This window comes from Acomys russatus, chromosome 1 (genome assembly GCF_903995435.1).
Source record: "Acomys russatus chromosome 1, mAcoRus1.1, whole genome shotgun sequence".
Lineage (NCBI taxonomy): Eukaryota > Metazoa > Chordata > Mammalia > Rodentia > Muridae > Acomys > Acomys russatus.
The window spans coordinates 120,961,972-120,981,365 of record NC_067137.1 but is presented as its reverse complement, the minus strand read 5'-3'; the positions used below and the strand labels follow the sequence as shown (position 1 = coordinate 120,981,365).

General features: G+C 53.3%; 1 protein-coding gene across 5 annotated transcripts in view; it reads right to left on the bottom strand.

Annotated features, from left to right (window-relative positions):
• The window catches only part of Mta1 (metastasis associated 1), a 38,758-nt gene extending 23,545 nt beyond the window's left edge, over positions 1-15,213 (bottom strand). For all 5 annotated transcript variants that reach the window (XM_051152425.1, XM_051152433.1, XM_051152442.1 and 2 more), the window contains exons 1-2: positions 15,147-15,213; positions 1,221-1,288 (exon numbers count right to left, since the gene is read on the bottom strand). In XM_051152425.1, coding sequence (XP_051008382.1) covers positions 1,221-1,288; positions 15,147-15,174 — 96 coding nt within the window. In that variant the 5' untranslated portion in view covers positions 15,175-15,213. The remainder of the gene's footprint in view (positions 1-1,220; positions 1,289-15,146) is intronic.
• Between the last annotated feature and the right edge of the window lie 4,181 nt (positions 15,214-19,394).

Sequence of the window (19,394 nt, the reverse complement as noted above, 5' to 3'; positions counted from 1 at the left end):
ACAGCTCCTCCCGCTGGTCTATGATGCTCCAGAAGCCCCAGGGCCACCCAGTCTGACAGGAAAAAGTGGGTTTTCGGAGACACAGGTCAGGGCAGTCTGTCATGTCAGTTGCCTGGCATGGAGGAAGCAGAACAGGAACATGCCAGTCTACTCAAGCACCCAAGAAGTCTCCAATCAGTGTCAGCCTTTGAGCCAAGAGTGAGCTACATCTGAGGCTCATAGTAGGGAAGGGGCCGTGAGCCCCAGCAATCCAGAAGGAACAAGAAGCTTTCTAGAGCGTGTGCCTGCTATGACTTTTCTAGAGCGTGTGCCTGCTATGACTGTGGCTGACTGGACCCAACCCACTGCCCAAAGTGCCAGGAGCTCACCTCAAGCCCAGGGTGGAATGGAGCCAAGTTTCCGAAACTCAGACATCCATCTCTCTCACTTCTAGCCTCCACCCTAGGTGGCATGTAGATACCTTGGGGTTCCAGTAATGGAGCCACCATGTCCCCAGACCAAGGATTCCCAGGAGACACAGGCCATGGCAGAAGAAGCTACTGGGTAAGAGACCAACAGAACCCCAGTATACAAATACTGCATGTACCCTCAGAGCTGCAGAGCAGACAAATCTGCAATGCCCACTGTAGTCCTGTAGCCCAGGAAGCCACCTAAGCTGACGGAAATGAAAGGAGGATGAGGAGAGAATGTGTGTACAGGTGGAACTAAGCCCTGAAAGACACTGCCCTGCAATGGTGTCCAGAAGCATCCACCCGGATTCCTGTGTCCTGGGTGTGCTCAGGTCCATGAAGGCACCTGCCGCAGACAGACCAGTACATGCTGGGAGATGGGGTAGGGGAGTTGGCAACACCTCAAGGCCACCCTGAGCAAGCCCTCAAGAAGCAAAGGCTAGGGCTGGACAAATAGAATCAAGAGCACTGGCTGCTCTTTCAGGACTCAGGGTTGATTCTCAGCACCCACATGGCAGCTCACAGTCATCCATAACTCCATTCAGTTCCAGGGATTCAACACCCTCTTCTGCCTCCAACCACGTGGTACACAGATAATACATGCAGACAAAATACACATATACATAAAATAAAAGCATTAAAAAAAAAAAAAAAAAACGAGGCAGCAGCCTAGACATGGCCCCAGAGAGGTGGCAGGGACTCCCAGCCTCTCCTGGCAGGACGCCCACAACCCCAGGGCCAGGCAGGAGCGCCACTGAGCAGGGCTCTTACCTTATTAAGCTCTTCAATCCTGCGGATCAGGTATGGGTTGCTGGAAGAGTTCTCAAAGTAGACATAGTCTGCAAACAGAGAGATCATTACACATAGCACCAAGTCTCTAAATCATTCCCAGCATTCTTAGGACCCCAAAGGATTGCCTGAGAGCCTCAGACAGGCCCTAGGCAAAGCCGTACACTACTAGAGCAGTGGATGACAGAACCCAGACAGGGATGTTGGGCCAGATGATGGCTGTGGATGGGCTAGGGAGAAACAGGAATGGCGAGGGCTGTCCTGGGGGGTGGGGGCCCTGCAGCCCTCAAACATCCCATGTCAACGGCCTTCAAGGACATAAGCCTTAGTGGGAAGTCTGTGGGGACTGACTACAGCTTCCCTCATAAACTCTATCTCCAATGCTACACTGAGCCCTCCCTGCTCAAAGCCACTGGACACTTTCCCAAGTAGCTGCTGCTGGCATCAACACTGTGTCTGCTATTCGCCACCAGAGGCCACTGCAGCCCAGCACGTGCTCAGCCGCTTCCAAAACAGAAATAGCAACTACACAGGGCAGAGGTCATGGCTTCTAGGCAATCATACACACCAGCCCCAGGGCAGCCACGTCAGAATTACAGGTTCTGCCTCCCCTAGGGCCAGAGATCCTAGAGGTGTATGATGCCAGGGGCGCCACAATGACCTCAGAAGGTGCCCTGCGACTAGGACTATAAGGTCAGTACAAACTTTAGCATTTTGGTGAAGCTACACGGCTTTCAAATTTCTTCCTAGCTCCACAGAAATACACACTTTTAAAAGCTGGCAGCCTCCATCTGGACAGCTCGTATCACCCCACTACCACAATGTTCCAGCAGCCCCAGTGCAGAGAGCAAGCTAGACTGTCATATTGCCAGGCTAGAACTTCTTGGCAATGAACCCCCCTCCTTAACTGAGCTGACTAGAACATTCCTCCTGTTGACCTGGGCCCTGGACAGAGTCAGCAACTGCTGTTCCCTTCTTCCATGCAGGCACACAACTTGTGGGAACAGGTATGTCATCATAATTGTTCCCTGAGCCTGTGCCACCCTCCAGCACTTAGAACTCCAACAGCTAGTATTCCGAGGCATTCACACCAGGGTGAAGGGTCTCCTGGAAAAAGAAAAGCCCAAGGAAGGAAAGGACACAGCACTGGAGGAAGTCTCTAGGCTTAGATTTGGGGCACTCCTGGAACGCTGTGAAAACACCCTGATGAATTTCATCAGTGCAGATAATTCTTAATAAAGCTAGTTTTTTAAAAAGGCACTACAATCTAAATGTTCATGTTTACAAATCACAGCAAATTAAGCCTCAAATCTCAAGTTATTCATACTTGTAAAAAACTGGAACAAAATCATGTGTCTCCTCCCAAGTGAAGAAGAGGCAAACAAGCAGGGTACCCGGGGACGCCACACGAGAAGCAGGGTACCCAGGGATGACACACGAGAAGCAAGGTACCCAGGGACGCCACACGAGAAGCAGGGTACCCGGGGACGCCACACGAGAAGCAGGGTACCCAGGGACGCCACACGAGAAGCAGGGTACTCGGGGATGACACACGAGAAGCAGGGTACGCGGGGACGCCACACGAGAAGCAGGGTACCCAGGGACGCCACACGAGAAGCAGGGTACCCAGGGATGCCAGGGACGCCACACGAGAAGCAGGGTACCCGGGGATGACACACGAGAAGCAGGGTACCCAGGGATGACACACGAGAAGCAGGGTACCCGGGGATGACACAGGAGAAGCAGGGTACCCAGGGATGACACAGGAGAAGCAGGGTACCCAGGGATGACACACGAGAAGCAGGGTACCCGGGGATGACACACGAGAAGCAGGGTACCCAGGGACGCCACACGAGAAGCAGGGTACCCGGGATGACACACGAGAAGCAGGGTACCCGGGGACGCCACACGAGAAGCAGGGTACCCAGGGACGCCACACGAGAAGCAGGGTACTCGGGGATGACACAGGAGAAGCAGGGTACCCAGGGATGACACACGAGAAGCAGGGTACCCAGGGATGACACAGGAGAAGCAGGGTACCCAGGGATGACACACGAGAAGCAGGGTACCCGGGGACGCCACACGAGAAGCAGGGTACCCGGGGACGCCACATGAGAAGCAGGGTACCCGGGGATGACACACGAGAAGCAGGGTACCCGGGGACGCCACACGAGAAGCAGGGTACTCGGGGACGCCACACGAGAAGCAGGGTACCCGGGGACGCCACACAAGAAGCAGGGTACTCGGGGATGACACAGGAGAAGCAGGGTACCCGGGGATGACACACGAGAAGTAGGGTACTCGGGGATGACACACGAGAAGCAGGGTACCCGGGGATGACACAGGAGAAGCAGGGTACTCGGGGATGACACAGGAGAAGCAGGGAACTCAGGGATGACACAGGAGAAGCAGGCACCGTGTAGCTGCTCTTAGACAAGGACAGGCACACAGACACCCTAGAGCAGGGGATGGGGTGCCACAGGAGGGCTCCCTCATGGACAGGACATCTGTCTGTGGCAGCAGTGACTCAACTACATGCCTCTCTCAAACCTCAGAAGTGCCTGCCCAACAAGACAAAGCATGCTAAATGGACATTAGACTTTTTAGTAAGAGGGGGAAAAGGCAGGAGGAAATAAAGACAAACAAAAATCAAAGAAACTAGAAAATGATTAAAACATGAATAAATGTTATTCTGATAACAAATAAAAGAGAAAAGCTGCAGAAAACCATCAGCCATGACGTGGGGGAGGGGGGAGGCGAGGAGAACATGACATGGGACACAGGACATGACACATCCCTACAGGTCCCGGTGCTGTGAAGAGGTAAATTGACAAGGTGGCAACGATTACATTTTATGCCAGTCACTCAACTACTGTGATGAAATAGATCAACTGCCTAGAAAACAAAGCAGCACAGTTGCCCAGGGGCAAAGCGCCACCTTACATCTGTGGGAGACAGAGACATACACTTTACAACATGGTGGCTCAGGGGTGGTAGGCTACAATACCCTGGTTTTGATAGTTGCATGCATATGCGCGCTCAGGCACGCACACACACACTCACACACACGCACACACTGAAAGGTCTGTATGATAAAAGTATGAACAGTGAGTTGGCTAAAGGGATGGGCTGGCAGTAATATGTACTGCTCCCCACACCCACGTGGACAAAGGCCTGTAACTCCAGCTCGATGGCCCTTACCCTCTTCTGGCCTCCACAGGTGCTTGTGCTCATGCACATACCCACCGTCAGGCACACAACCAAAATGGTACTTTAAGAGGTGTCTGTAAGCCAGGCGTGGTGGCACATGCCCTTAATCTCAGCACTCGGGAGGCGGAGGCAGGCAGATCACTGTGAGTTCGAGGCCAGCCTGGTCTACAAAGTGAGTCCAGGACAGCCAGGGCTCCACAGAATAACCCTGTCTTGAGGGGGGAAAAAAGTGTGATAACTACAATAGAGATTGGCATACTTCCGCAGAGGTCTAGAGAGTAGAATAGAGGCACACAGGTCAAGCCTGAAGTAAAGCACAGTATGTAGGTACAACAAAGCTTCCAAATGTACCGAAATTAAAAATTAAAAGTGCAAAAAGTAGAGATGGATTAGTGAGGAAACAGGGCTTCAGAGCGTGACAACAGTTCAGGGTTAGTGTTCTGCTCACACTCGCCAGCAATGTTGCTGCTGCAGCTCAGATCTTGTAGCCCTGGTGGATGCATGCCTCACCACAGCATGGCAAGCATGGCCTCTGCGCAGATCAGGTATGGCATGTCCACAGTCCGAGCTAGGAGTGTCCCCTTCCCAGGCTTTGGCCATGCCAAATCATCTTTGGTAACAACATGACTTACAGTGTTGGGGCTGAGGCTGCACGGTAACAACCTAACTCCTGAGGGGACAGAGGCTGGGTGAAGTGGTCACCCAGGAGCATATGCCCAACCTCCAGGGACAGCGCTGGTTCAAGGCCCATCTGTACATGTCTCCAATCATTGGTACCACATGCTGGCCTGCACCTCACCTCCATCTTCTGAGACCCACCCTTCCGTATAAGGAGCAAGGAGCTGAGTTCAAGAGCACTGCAGTCTCCTGAGCCTTTCTAGCAGAGTCCTGGTCCCGAGGCTGGCCTTGAGGAACACCCCACCCTCACAGCAAGGACTATCGTGCAGATCCACCTCCCCAGGGAGGAACTCCAGGCAGACACGGGCTCCTGCCAGAGTGGCAACATGAGCTAGAAAATATCCCTGCCCAGACCTTCCCATTTCATTTCTCCGCAGTAAGCGTGAACTTAACACAGTGTGAGCTTCTCAAACAAGGGCTGCCCAGCCTCTTGCAGTAGGACTCCACAATGAACTCACACATTACCAAGACTGTAGCAAGAACTAGTTCTGAGAGTCATCCATGGCTTTAACAGTGGTGACTCTAAGTGGTTTGTCTTGTTTTGGGATGCCACCGGGCTGAGCTGCACACTGGGTCAGGTTGCAATGTCCACCTTCTACTTCTGGCCATGTTCAGTGGCCCAGGAAGCCCTTGCAGTCAGCGCGCTGCCTGGGGCACTGGCTCAGTGAGGCGCGGCTCCTTTCTAGCTCTGATGGTTTTTACAAGGTTTCCTCATTTGTCTAGTCCCACCCCCTTCTGCTCCATGCATCCTGCCTGTCATACATCTTAGCAACTTCTCCCCCGGTTGCACCCTGAGCACTCTCCCACCTTCTCCCAGCTCATGGACTGTTCCAGAGGCTCACACAGAGCACTGTTCCATGTCCCACTCTGTCGTGGCCTCACTTTCCAAGGAGGCTCCCTTGGTATGAGAGCCTCTTGTGGCCATTCTGCTTTACATTGATACCCGTAAAGCCAACATACACTGTGCTCCGCCCACACAGGAATGGAGCTGTCGGTATTGGGCAACTTTGCCATCTGAGGTAATCAATGACGGATGGCATATTTGCCACTGCCTTCACCCAGTTCACACAAGCATATCCACAGCACACACAAAAGCAACGGCTACTGTGACACAGTTGACAAAGGAAATACATATTTGGTTTCCATCCCTGCTTCTTGGCACATGGCTCCTAAAAGCCTTGGGACCTTCAGAAAGATAAGAGTGTACTTTGCATGTGCTATTACAAGATAGGGTGTCTCCAAAGGCCAATGCACAGAGAGGCTTGGTCCCCAGCTTGGCAGTATTGGGGTAGGGCCTGCACTCCTTTCCTGTTCTGTTCTCTTTTGACTCTCCAGTTTTGTGCCATCTTACACACTTCTATCCAAATGTTCCACTGTGTCACAGGTCCAACGCAGCCCAAGGAGACACTGAAACCTTAAAAACTGTAAGCCAAGATCGAGTTTCCTCCTTATGAACTGGTGGTCTCCAATTGTGAAGGCACAAAAGGTTGACTTAACGCAGGGCCCCATGGGATGGTCACTGCAGCTCCACCCCCACCCCACTGCCCAGCACAGAGCTAACCACAGAAAGAGCAGGGAGGATGAAAGGGTTGGGGCTTTCGGCTCTTCATCTGTGCACTTCCTTGCGTCCTCTGTAGTAAGCAAGCAAACACAGCCACTGTTCAGCCCTGCGAGCTGCTCCAGCAACGTAATCGAACCTGAAGAACGTCATGGGCGCTTTGACCCACAGCTGCAAAGTCAAGAGCACAGGCCACAATCGGGTACACAGGTGGCCGGCCTATGAAGTACAGGTGTCTGGTGGGACTGAACCCTCAACTATAAGGCCTGTGTTGTCTCCAGACAGATGGCATCAGCTCTATTCAACCACAACATACCCAGCCAGTGATCCACGGAGACCTGGACGGATGGCTGCTGCTGGGAGAGCCCCACACCAACGTCTGACGGCAAAGCTACAGTGTTCTGTACTGTGGCTGAGGAGGACAAGCAAGCTGGTTATAGCTTAGAACCAGTCACAGAATATACACTTTAGCTCCAGTGGCCATGTTCCAATAAAATTTTATTTATGGGCAAAGCGATTTGAATTTCATATCATCTTTTCATGTCATAAAATATTCTTGTGATTTTTTTTTTCTTCAACCACATAAAAATGTAAACGCCATTCTTAGCTCATGAGTCACACAAACCTAGGCAGTGCAGTTTGCCAATGCAGTTTGCCATTCTCCGAAGAAGCTCTGCCATCAGCCAGGGTCATCCGAATCCCACTAACTTGTTTGCTTGTTTACCTTGTAGAGATCAACAAGCCAAGCCAGGGCCAGCAACTAGGAACACTTGCAGCCAAACCTGACAACCTGACTTCAACTCCCCAGAAGCCAGACGGTCAAGGAGAGAACAGATTCGCCTAAGTTGTCCACATGTGTGCTTTGGCACGCGCGCGCACGCACACACACACACACATACGAACAAGCCTATGAATAAATAAATGTAAAAAATTAAATTTAAAAATTCAGCAAGTGCTGGGCATGATGGCTCATGCCTTTAATCCCAGCACTAGGAAGGCAGAGGCAGGCAGATCACTGTGAGTTCAAGGCCAGCCTCGTCTACAAAGTGAGTCCAGAACAGCCAAGGCTACAAGGAGAAAATGTGTCTCAAAAAACCAAAATCAGCAACAGGCTGGACAGTGGTTGCATACATCTTTAATCCTAGAATTCAGAAGGCAGAGGCAGGTAGATCTCTATTACTCAGTTTACACAGTGAGTTTCAGGACAGGTAGGGATAAAAACACTATCTTGTAAAACCAATACCAAAACAAAGAAACAAATAAATTAGCAAAAGCAGACTTAGCGGCACAAATCTTTATTCCCAGTACTCCCGACACAGAGGCAGGCAGATCTCTGCGAGGTTGAGGCCCGCCTGGTCTACATAGCGAATTTTAGGACAGCCAGAGCTACATAGTGAGGAATAAAATAAGCAAAATCAACAAACGAATTCCACACTTTTTAAGGGAAAGCCAGGAACTAGGACAGAACAGAAGAACAGAGTTGGAGAACTCAGACCAGCTAACTTCCAACACTACAGGGAAGCTAGGGGCGAACAGCCAGACCTCCAACCAACAGAGCACCAGCATCCCGCAGCCTCCTGACAATGTGGTTGCAATGCTCCAGTGGGGAGGACTGGACACACATGCACTAAACCTTACACGGAAAGTAACAAGATGGATATTAAAGTCAAACTCAATTTTTAAATAATCTATAATAAAAGGGGACAAAGACCTTGTGATCTTGGGTTTCAGATTCACCTCTGAGAAGGTCCGAGGTGCAGACTGAGAGTCAGCTTTTGGGGCTGTGTCCAACAGTAGTGCAGAACGTGTCCTCTTGTCCAGGGTAAATGAGCAGGCCCTTGGTTAGATTAGACTTCCACCTCCCAGGTCACAGCAGCAAGAACACCATCCAATGTAAAAATCAGGCAAGTGTCTGGCACAGAGGCCTTTAATCCCAGTACTGGGGAGGCACAGCAAGTGAGAGAATCTCTGAATGCAAGGCAGCCTGGTCTACACAGGGAGCTCCAGGGCAATCAGTGCTACACACAGACTGACTGTCTCAAAAAAACAAAACAAAACCACAAACAAAAAGACACAAGTCACACACCACAGCTGAGCATGACAGCCACACCTTTCATCTCATGCAGTAGAGGCACCAAGATCACCTGTTCACTGGGGCTAAACATCGAGATCCTGTCTCAAACAAACAAGCAAATGGGCTGGAGAGATGGCTCAGAGGTTAAGAGCACTGATGGCTCTTCCAGAGGACCCAGGTTCAATTCCCAGTACTCACATGACAGCTCACAACTGTCTATAACTCCAAGATCTGACACCCTCACGTTGAGGTACTGGCAGGCCAAATACCAATGCACATAAAATAAAAATAAACTTAAAGAACCAAACAAAACAAATTGCCGGGGACAGGGACAACAGTGTACAGGTGGCACTATGAACTCATGAGAAGCCAAACACATTTACCAGGGAGCTCAGATTAAGGCAGTAAGGGTGCCCTACACACCTGCCAAAACACTGCAGAGGTGGCACTGACACTCCAGGCGTGCAGAGGGAAGGCTGGACCTGACCGCTTGCTGAGAGCACTTTGGAACACCACAGGCCAGATTCTCAAGCAACATAGCCTGACCCTTCATCCTAAAGTTGTACATTTTTACTCAGGAGGAATGAGAGCCGAGGTCACTATTCTCACCTTGGATTGGTGGGGACATGGTGACATGCCCAGAGAGGAGTACTACCCAGCAAGAGAAAGCCCATCCCAGATACTCTGATTCCTATATGTAGTGTGCTTGATTAAAAAGACAGAACAAAACAAAACAAAAACAAAAAACAAAACAAAAAAACAAAAAAACAAACAAACAAACAAAAAAAAAAACGCCGTCTTAAACAACAGTTCCACCTATGTGACACTCTGGGGTACAGAGCACAGGAATAGTTGGGGGAAGAGAGACTTCCCAGCAAACACCACCGGAAGTGTAGGGTTCTGGGAATGTTCTGAAGGTCTACAGTGAAATTTGTCAAAAGACAGATGTTAAGTGCCTATGGTGTACACTTTTGCAGTCCTAGTACTCAGAAAGCCAAGGCAAGAGGATACTATAAGCTCAGGAGGTCCAGGGCAGCAGGTCTAGCTAACATTGCCATGGCCTCACCCCCAGGGCAGGGTGGGGGGCAGCAGAACTCACACTTGCTACTGTCACCACAGAGACTGACCAACAAACAGATTGATCCTGTACTCCCAGGCAGGAGGTAGGGTCCTTGTGAGACCTTAGCTGCAAACACCCCCACCCCACACTCAGAGACAGTAGCAACACCTGCATCCCACCCTACAGGGTCACTCCCAAAGCCCAGCGCCTGTCTCTCTCAGCCAGCATAGTCTGTGGCTGGGTTGCTCTCCATTCCCAGTTTAGGGATAGACTGTCCAAAGAGACAGATCCTTCAACGGAGGCATACACACTCCAACCTGCTCTGGCTGCTTGCTGACCTAAGCATTCCTGTAAGCTAAGGTCCCACCTCTAGGGGCACTAGACTGCATCCTGGCCAAGGTCCTGTCACCCTGCCAGCACCCTACTAATCCTAGCTCAGTTTGACCTCTGTATTCTACCTCAGAGGGCCTTTGGTCATAGCAACGACCTTGGAGGGCAGCCACCATAGGGGACCACGCCACTGGCCCTGCAAAATCTAAGATGGGGAAGAGGCTAAGACCCTAACCAGCAAGAAGAAATGACCAACCAGCCTCAGCAGCGGCACCGTTGTGTGCAAGTGGCCAGATGGCCCAAGAAGGCCACATGCAGCCCCATTACTATGCCGAAAGCCTTGAGAGATGAACTAGGAGGTCGTCTTGGATTCTACTGACCCACCAGTGACCTTGTGGTTCATTTTCAAAGTGGGTGTGGAGTGCACCAAGAACACGGCCACCATGGTAGTAGCCCAGACCCTTCCTGTCCCTAGATACAACACACTACCCTTGCACACAGAGGATTTTTGCCTGTGAATCTCCCAAACCCCATCAACATCCAGTTGGGGGCCTAACCAAGAACCTGAAAGAGTACCCCTAGACCACACAGCTCAAGGCACAGAGGTGAACAAGGTGACTCAAGGCCCCTCTGGGGTGAAGCAGGACAGCACAGGGCAGCCGGGTTCTGAGGGGCAAAGGCCACAGCAGGGTGTGAGAGGCGGACAGTGGATAGCAGGGCCCTAAGTGGCTAGAAGCAGGAACATGGACAGACCACATCTGCTCAGGACACCTCCATAGAAAGGCATCAGGAGTGAGCAGCCTGAGCCAGGAGGGACAAGAGGGAGCTTCAGCCTAGGATACATAAGGCTCTCCAGGCCTAGGGACACCAAGGGCCCCAACTAAGCACACAGGTAATCCTGCCCAAGAGCAGGCACAGGCCACCGTTGACACTATCTCATAGGCTGTGGCCAGAGCCAGAGTGTCCGCCTCTCCCAGGTGCCCTCCTATAAAAGCAATCCCAGCAGCCCTCACCCATGCACCAGCTGATATGGGACCTACAAAGACTGCCAACTGCGGCACTTAGTGTGGGCAGCCTGCGAACACCATGGAGACCCTAGGCCCAGACAGCCAATTCTGAGCTAAGATGCAAGGAAATAAGACTTTCCTGAGAACATAGGTGTGAGGCGGAGTGCATAGTATGACAGGACAAGGATTAGGAGCAACTTGGTCCAAAGCAGGACCAAGCTTGATATCTGCCAAGAAGCACCCACCTGTTCAGCAGAGGCAGCCTGGGGCAGAGGGGGGCTATGCCTATCTCAGGAACTCACGTTAGCATCCTTATGACATGTTCAAGTGACATGCTGCTTCACAGGACACCAGCACTCTGCTCAGTGGGACAACCTTGGAGGCCACTGTAGATGGGTGCCAGTCCCATGAGCCTGTGCACAGGGAAGCATCATGTTCTGGGACTCAGCCATGAGAGCCGCCTCTTTGGACCATTTACTTCTGTTAGTGCTGCTGTCGTCAATACGGGAGTTTAATGCCAAAAGCAGACACACCTCCCACCCCACATGGGGACAGGCTACTCATGGCCAGCAGGTGAGACAGGATGGGGTACAGGCCTCTGTGGGATGCTGCAGGCCGTGCCTGGAGGAGTGCTCCCTGCATCCTCCAACACAAATCCAGCTGAGAGCTCAGTGGCTAAGAGGCTGAGCAGGCCATGCTGCAGCCCTGGGTGTGGCCTACTTCTACAACTCCTGCTGGAGCCTAACAGGGTCTTCCCTACAGCATGTGCTGTGACAAAATGCCCAGAAACCTCAACAGGGCTCTTCTTCAAAACAGCTCTGCTAGGAGAGATCACTGACCCACGAACATGGCACAGGCTCACAATATAGGAATTCCCTTGCAAGCCTGGAATTTTCAACCACGGGCTCATCTTAGTCAAAAGGTTTCATCTGGAAAATAAAAATCGCTGAAGCTTCAGATCACTGGCTCAGTGCTGCATGTTTTTTTTTTCCCCCAAGACAGGATTTCTCAGGGTAGCCTTGGCTGTCCTGGACTCACTTTGTAGGCCAGGCTGGCCTCGAACTCACAGCAATCTGCCTGCCTCTGCCTCCCAAGTGCTGGGATTAAAGGCATGCACCGCCACAAGATCACTTAAGAAGCAGTCCGTGTCCCCTCCCTGGCTGACCACTTGACCCAAGTGGTGTGCTGGCTCCTGCAACCTCCTTTCCTACACCTTCACCCAGCCCAGCCTACCCTGACAAGACCTCCAGACAGCTGGCCACGGAGAATATGGGACACCCACTGTGTTGTAGACAGCATTCCTCTAGTGTCTATGCCTTCACACTTGGGACACACTTACACTAGGGCATGGCTGTTTTTCTGGAATTTAAACCTGACTGGGCATCCTGTACTTCTCTCTGCTACATGTGCCAAGAAGGGGGTGCAGGGGAAGACATCCCAAGCTAGGTCCCCACTGGCCACTCCCCCTCAGGACAAAGCAGACTTTCCAGAGGGCCAAACCCCAGACAACAACAGACTGAACCAAGGCCTGCTCAGAAAGCCAGTGTGTCCTCTCATCTGGTGGCCTGAGAATCTGGCAAGCAGTGACTGAGGCAGGAAGCCAACAGCCAACACCCAGAGCACCGTCGCAAGGCCCTGCTGGGACTCACAGGATGGCACGAGAGTTCCCTATCTAGAAAGTCCTTCTTTAGGTGCTGCCCCTACAGCTGCCATGGGCACCCTGTGGGGACTAGTGCGCTGCAGAGCACCAGACCTCGCACGGCAGCCAACGTACACATAGGAATAAGGACCTATGCTGTTCCTTAGCCACATACATACGTGCCTGGCATGGAGGCTCATGGTCCAGCCACCCACCCTCATGGCACCTCAGACAAGCCAGGGCACCAGGTATGCCCTGGAGGAGCAGCCACAGAACACAAGATGAAAACAGAGGTAGGCCAGGCGTGGTTGCACATCCCAGCACTCGGGGAGGCAGAGACAGGATGATCTCTGTGGGTTTGATGCCAGCCTGATCTACAGAATGAATCCAGGACAGGCAGGACTCTTGTTACACAGAGAAACCCTGTCTTAAAAACAAACAAACAAAGAAAACAGATAGATCCTCAGTTACTGTGAGGAAACTGAGACAGGTACAAGTGAGTCAAATCCAGGTCGTCCTCGTCAGACTGCTAAGGTCTTGGCTAAAGTTCTCTGCCAGGCAGGCAGGGATGGGACCCTTAGAAAGTACAAGGTTGAAATCTGCATCTGGGCTGAGAATCCAGTGGCCTGCAGTCCACCTTCACCAACTCCCTGTTCCCCCAGTCAGATAGAGGAGCCAGACCTCCACTCTTGCTATGAGTTCATTTCTTCAGCATATGACATTCCATCGTGGGCCAGAAACCACAGCAAGGGAGGAACGTGAACTGGGGGGGAACGGGGAGCCAGGCACTAGGATAATGGAAGGCTTTCACAGGAGAAGGAGAAGCTTCCGGAATGAGGGAACTAGAGGTAGTGTCCAAACTAACAGGAACCATGCTGAACTGGAAGAGGGTCTGAATGCAAAAGTGGTTCACGGGGCACAGCAAGAAACAGCATCTGGAAGAGGGCCACCAGGGGAAACCAGGAGCAGAACAGAGCTAGCTCTGCCTTGGAAGGCAGGCCAGTAAGCCTGCAGGATCCAATACTCTGGCCCATACCCTCTGGGACTGGCAAGGCTGAAGCATCTCCACAGGGCCTCAACACCCCAAGCTGTACCCTGTGGCAGGGCATGGCAGGAAGCAAAGGTGTGAGGCCAAGAATTCCCTGAGAGGGCAGAAGAACCCAGGACGCCCTGCTGTGGGTAGATGACCCATCTGGGTGGAGACCGCTGCACCACCGGTGCCAAAGGCCACAGAACTGGGGGTCTTGCTGGTGTGAGATGGAAGGAAATGACTTGGGCACTCAGGGGTCTGGGTCATATGCAGGAGAGGTAATGGGTGTTTCTGGACCGTCTCCCACTCCATCAGGCTCACAGCAGACCCAACTTTGCTAGTGGGGGGGGGGGGGACGAGGAGGAGGATAGCAGCAGAGACTCATCTACGTTTAGGCTGTGACCCCAGGGTCTCCAAGTCCAGAGAGGGCGTAGAAGGCGAAGGGATGACATAACTGAAAGGGTCAGCACGGGCTGGATGTGTGCAAGGCCATCCCATAGTGCCCCCATCACACTCACACAAACTGGGAAAAGGGCTTGGGGGGAGAGACAACAGGGAACCAGCACTACCACGCAAGCCCTCATGGCTCCTGCTCAGTAAGGACCCCTGCCCTTCCAAAGGCTAGTAAAGTGACTCCTTGCTAGGCTAGGGTGAGCAGCAGGCAGAGAAAAGTTTGGGGTGACTTAGACCTGCACTTGGGATGAAGGCCCCCTGCTGTAGCCGACCCTCCCCCGCCAGGAACCCCTACTAAAAAAAAAGCCCCTCCCCCCCGCCGTTTGTAGACGGGCGGGCTTGTGGCCCCTACAACGGGACTCCCGGTGCCTGCACACCTAGCCGGCCCTGCGCGGCCCTAGAGGAGGCCGCTCGCCCCCTAGACCCCCAAACTCCTGTTGTCGGGACGGCAGCCAGAGCTCCAGAGGCACGTGCTCCTGCTCAGGGGCTCCGGGCCGGACCCAGGCCCAGGCCTCGCGCCGCCGGGCCCGCTGGCCACCGGGATGCGCTGGCCACTCGCCGTTACTCAGCCTGCGTCCCGCGGGCCACCCCCGGCCCCCAACAGGTGGGCATAGCCCCCTCCCGGCGCCGCTCGTCTCCCCCGCGCGCGCGCCCCGGCCCCGACGGCCCAGGGGCCATTTTGGGCCGGGACAAGCACCGGAGACTAGAACCGAGCCTCGCGGGCGGGGCGCGAGCGCGACGGGGGCGGGACGGGGGGGAGGGGCGCGGGCCGCGCGCGAGGGCGGCTGGGGGAGGCGCGGAGGCCGCGGCGGGGCCGGGAGGCGCGGGCGGTGGGCCCGCGGCGCATAAAGGCCGTGGCGGGGCCTTACCTCCGACCCTGTACATGTTGGCGGCCATGTCCGGGCCGGCGGCGGGACCGCGGGGCGCGAGGGCGCGGGGACGCGGGCGCGGGCGGCGGACCGGGCGCGGGCCGGGGCGGGGGCAGGCGCGGGGGCGCCGGCGGGCGGTTTAAAGGGACCGCGCTGCTCCGCCGCCGCCGCCGCCGCCGCCTCCGAGGCCGCCGAGGCCGCGCAGGGACGGGAGGGCCGCGGCGCGGGCGGGAGAGGAAGAGGAGGAGCGGCCGCGGGCGGCGGGGAGGGGCCTCGGGCGCCGCCGCCCACCGCGCGGGCCGTTACCCGACCCCGCGCCGCGCCGGCCCGCGCGCCCCTGACCGAGTGGCCCTTCTGAGCCCTTCGCTCGCCTGATCCTCGGCATCCCCGGATGGCCCTCCCACGACCCCTCCCGCCGGGCCTTCAGCATCCCGAGGTGGCCATCCGGAGTCCCACGCCTGCCTGGCTCTGGCATCTCCGGGTGGCCCTCCCGTATCCTCTCCAGAGTGGTCCTCGGCATCCCCGGGTTGCCCTCCCACCTGGCCCTCAGCATCCAGCTACTCTTCCTGGGAGGTCCTTCGAAGCCTTTGCTTGAGTGGCCCTTGGCATCCCCAGGTGGTCCTCCGGAGGCCCACACCCTGCATTCCTGGGAAGCAGTCCTGCCGCCCTTGCAGAGTGGCCGTCGACATCACCTGTGGCCCTCCTGCGATCCCTCTGGAGTGGTACTTGGCATTCTCCAATGACCTTCTCCAGGCCCATGCTTTGCTGGCCTCAGCACCCGTTGTGACCCTCCCCAGCCCCATGCTCACCTAGTCTTTAGTATCCCCAGGTGGCCCTCTAGAGAGTACGCTCCTAAGAGGCCCTCAGCATACCTGGGTGTCCTGAGGTGGGCCCCTGAGGGCTCCCTGGGAGTTTCTCTGAAAAATGTCTTTGGGTCCTTGTGTGAGTTCTTCCCTGCACCTCTTGTAGGGATCCTTTCCAAATCTTGTAGGGGTCCTTAGTGTGTCTGTCCCTCATCTTTCAGCCTCCTTGGTCATCCCATCATGACTATCCTCCCAGGAGGCAAATATGTTCCTCAACTGCCCAGCCTCAGTGGACCTCCCTTCTCCTTAGGTTTCCTTCCCACAGGCCCCAGCTGAAGGTGAGATCACATAAGCCTCCCAGCCAGATACCCCACCCCGCAGGGCTGCAGTGCTGAGGAGGGTCCTCTGTGGAGGAAGGCAGCTTTTTGTAGCATTCACACACATGTGTGGTGATTGGCTTGCTTTTGTGCTCATCTGAGGTCTGTGGGAAGTGGGGTGCTTAGACATTCCCTCAAGGGCAGAGGACAAAAAAGGTGGCGTCCCTGATGGAGCCCTGTCCCTGCCACAGTTGGGGAGGTGAGGAAGAGCTGATTGGGCTCTGCTTGAGTCTGAGCACAGTGGGTTACTTTGATAGTGGAAGTCTTTGGCTTCTGCCAAAAGCCAGTGTCCTGTTTGGGGTGCATCCTTGTGGAACATGAAGTGGAGCACAGTAAATGGAGCTCAGGGAAGCAGTGCGGGCCACTGTGTGAGGTGTAGGCATGTGGTAAGGGCGTCAGGGCTGAGGCACTGCATAACTAGACAAATCTGCATGATGCTTGAACCCAAGCTAGGAAAGATCTCAAGGAAGGGGCCACCTCACCAAGTGCTGAGTAGGCAAGCAGCTGCAGGTCAGGAGCTGGAGCTCCCCAAACCTGATGAGGAGACCCGAGGAGAAGGCAGAGGGACGAGGGATCCCAGGTGTTGGATGGTCATTGGTGAGGTGAGGGGGGAATGTGGGAGAACAGATGATGGTAAACAGTCTCTCCATGTGGGGAAAGTGAGAGGGCTGGTCTCCCACAGGCCTGTCTCTAGTGCATACAGCACGGGATCTCTCTTCACCATTACCTGAGAACTACCAGATAGAGCCGGGCGTGGCGTTGGTCATAGCATTCAAAGAGGCAGGCACATCTCAATGAGTTGGAAGCCTCCCTGGTCTGCACAGTGAATTCCAGGACAGAGAGCCAGAACCACAGAGATCCTGTCTCAACAGAAAGTACCAAATAACCTCCAGGCAGTGGTCAGGACAGAGGGCAGAGGCTTGGCGTACTCTAGCATCTCTTTTTGCCCCCATTCCAGAGTTGACCCTTCAGCCCCAGCTGCAGGGCTCGGTGCTTTTCCTTGGGGAAAGATGGCAATAGCAAAAGCATAGGTGGTCATGGCTGACTTCTAAAGGAGTCCCTCAGAATGGAGTGCTGAGGACCTCAGAAGGCAGCTCAGCTCACTGCCTTCCTGTCTGCAGGCCAGAGAAGGTAGACTACTTAGCTCAGGCCGGCAGATCTCAGTGGCAAAGGGATGAAGAAGAATGAATGGAGCCACTAAACAGGAGAGCTGCTTGTACGTGGAGAATACTGGCGTGGGAGGTGGCACAGTGACCACATCAAGTAATTTATAGGAATATCTTCACAAAGGAGGCCCAGGGCAGGTAAAAATCTAGCAGAGGACAGAAGAAGCTGTCACAGGAGTGTTCCGCCTTCTAGGATCCTAGCAATGTGGAGACAGTGGAGCTCAGATACTGGATGACAAAGGAAAGCGAGGATAAGACTCAGCCCAGGGAACACCTTATGGGTCACAGCACACCTCAGAGGCAAAGTGTTGAGCTAGTCAGGGGAGAAGGACTCCCTGTCATCTCAGGAGGAGACAGAACCATCGTGGAACCCATTCAGCTTACTTTCTGAGTGTCTCATGCTACAAACAATGTTAGACACTAGAGGGTCACACGGTGTCTGCCTTGGGGAGTTGACCACATAGCAGAAGTGGCCAGAGAAGTGGTAAGTAATATGTGGTAAGTGGTCTCAAAGCAATGGTGCCAATAAAGGAACAGAGAGAGACGCGGCAAGAAGGCGCTGTGATCTCGTGGAAGGTCAGGGAAGGAGCTATAGGAGGCTCCCATGCAGGTGAGCAGAGGTCCAGAGGGGAACATCTGTCAGTTCTTGTTGTGGGATTTGTGTTTGCCTCCAGGTGCTCTGATGACCTGAGCTGATCTCTCTTGTGGGATTTGTGTTTTGCCTCCAGGTGCTCTGATGACCTGAGCTGATCTGTTGAAGATGATCCCTAAGGCTGCTATGCAGTGAAAGATGAGAGAAAAAGCCCAACCTATAGGACCTAGTAAATCAAAAGTGTTTAGTTAAGCTGCAAGAAAGTCCTCCCGAAGCCTGTGTGGGAAAGGTCCATGCCGTGCCATCATGCTCCAGCACATCGATGTAGCTAGCACACATCACCTGAGCTTTGTCTTATGTGTTACTGAACTTTAAGCATTATTGAAACTACTTTTCAGAAAAAAATATCACAAAGGCAAAAAAAAAAAAAAAAAAAAAAAAAAGAAAGAAAAAAAGAAAGAAAAAGAAAAAAAAAAAGAAACAAAGAAAGAAAAGAAAACCAAAACATGAAAAAGGAGCACTGGGTGTGGTTGTCAGCAGCCTTTAATTCCAGCACTGGGAAGTAGAGGTAGGTAGAGCTCCTGTGAGTCTGAGATCAACCTGGTCCACAAAGTGAGTTCTAGGACAGTCACTGCTGTGTATAGAGACTGTCTCTAACACCCCTCCTCTCAAAAAAGGAGCTGGGAGCATTCCTCCCTCCATGGCCTTAGCTGAGCTGTGGAGTGAACTGGCCTGCGCCTACCACAGCAGCTGTGTGTTCTGGGATGGAGAACTGGAGGGGTGGGACTAGCCCAGACTTTTGGGCCCAGAGATCATGACTGAGTCCCAGATGTCAGATGTTTACAGTTTGATTTTGGTTTTGCTTTGATCTGACTATACCTGTGCACTGATTCTTCCTTATTGAAATAAGAAAGTATTTAACTTATTAAAGGAGCCCACAATTAAGAAACTTTGGATTTTTAAAGAGAACTTTTGGCTTTAAAGTGTTGAAATTTTTAAAGATTATATTAACATGAACTTGAGGACAAACAAGAAAGATTATGTTTGTGTGTCAGTTTGACAAGGTGTCAGTTGTGGGCTTTTTGGATGAGTTTGTTGGTTTTGTTTTGCTTTTTCCAACTTAAATTAGAATCATCTGGAAAGACCCTCCATTGAGGAATTGCTCTGATTGGCCTGTGGGCATGTCCTTAGATTGTGGGAGGGCCCAGCCCTGGGAGATGGTCCTGGGTTTGAGGCGAGCCTGGTCTACAAAGAGAGTCCAGGACAGCCAGGGCTGTTACACAGAGAAACCCTGTCTCAAAAAACAAACA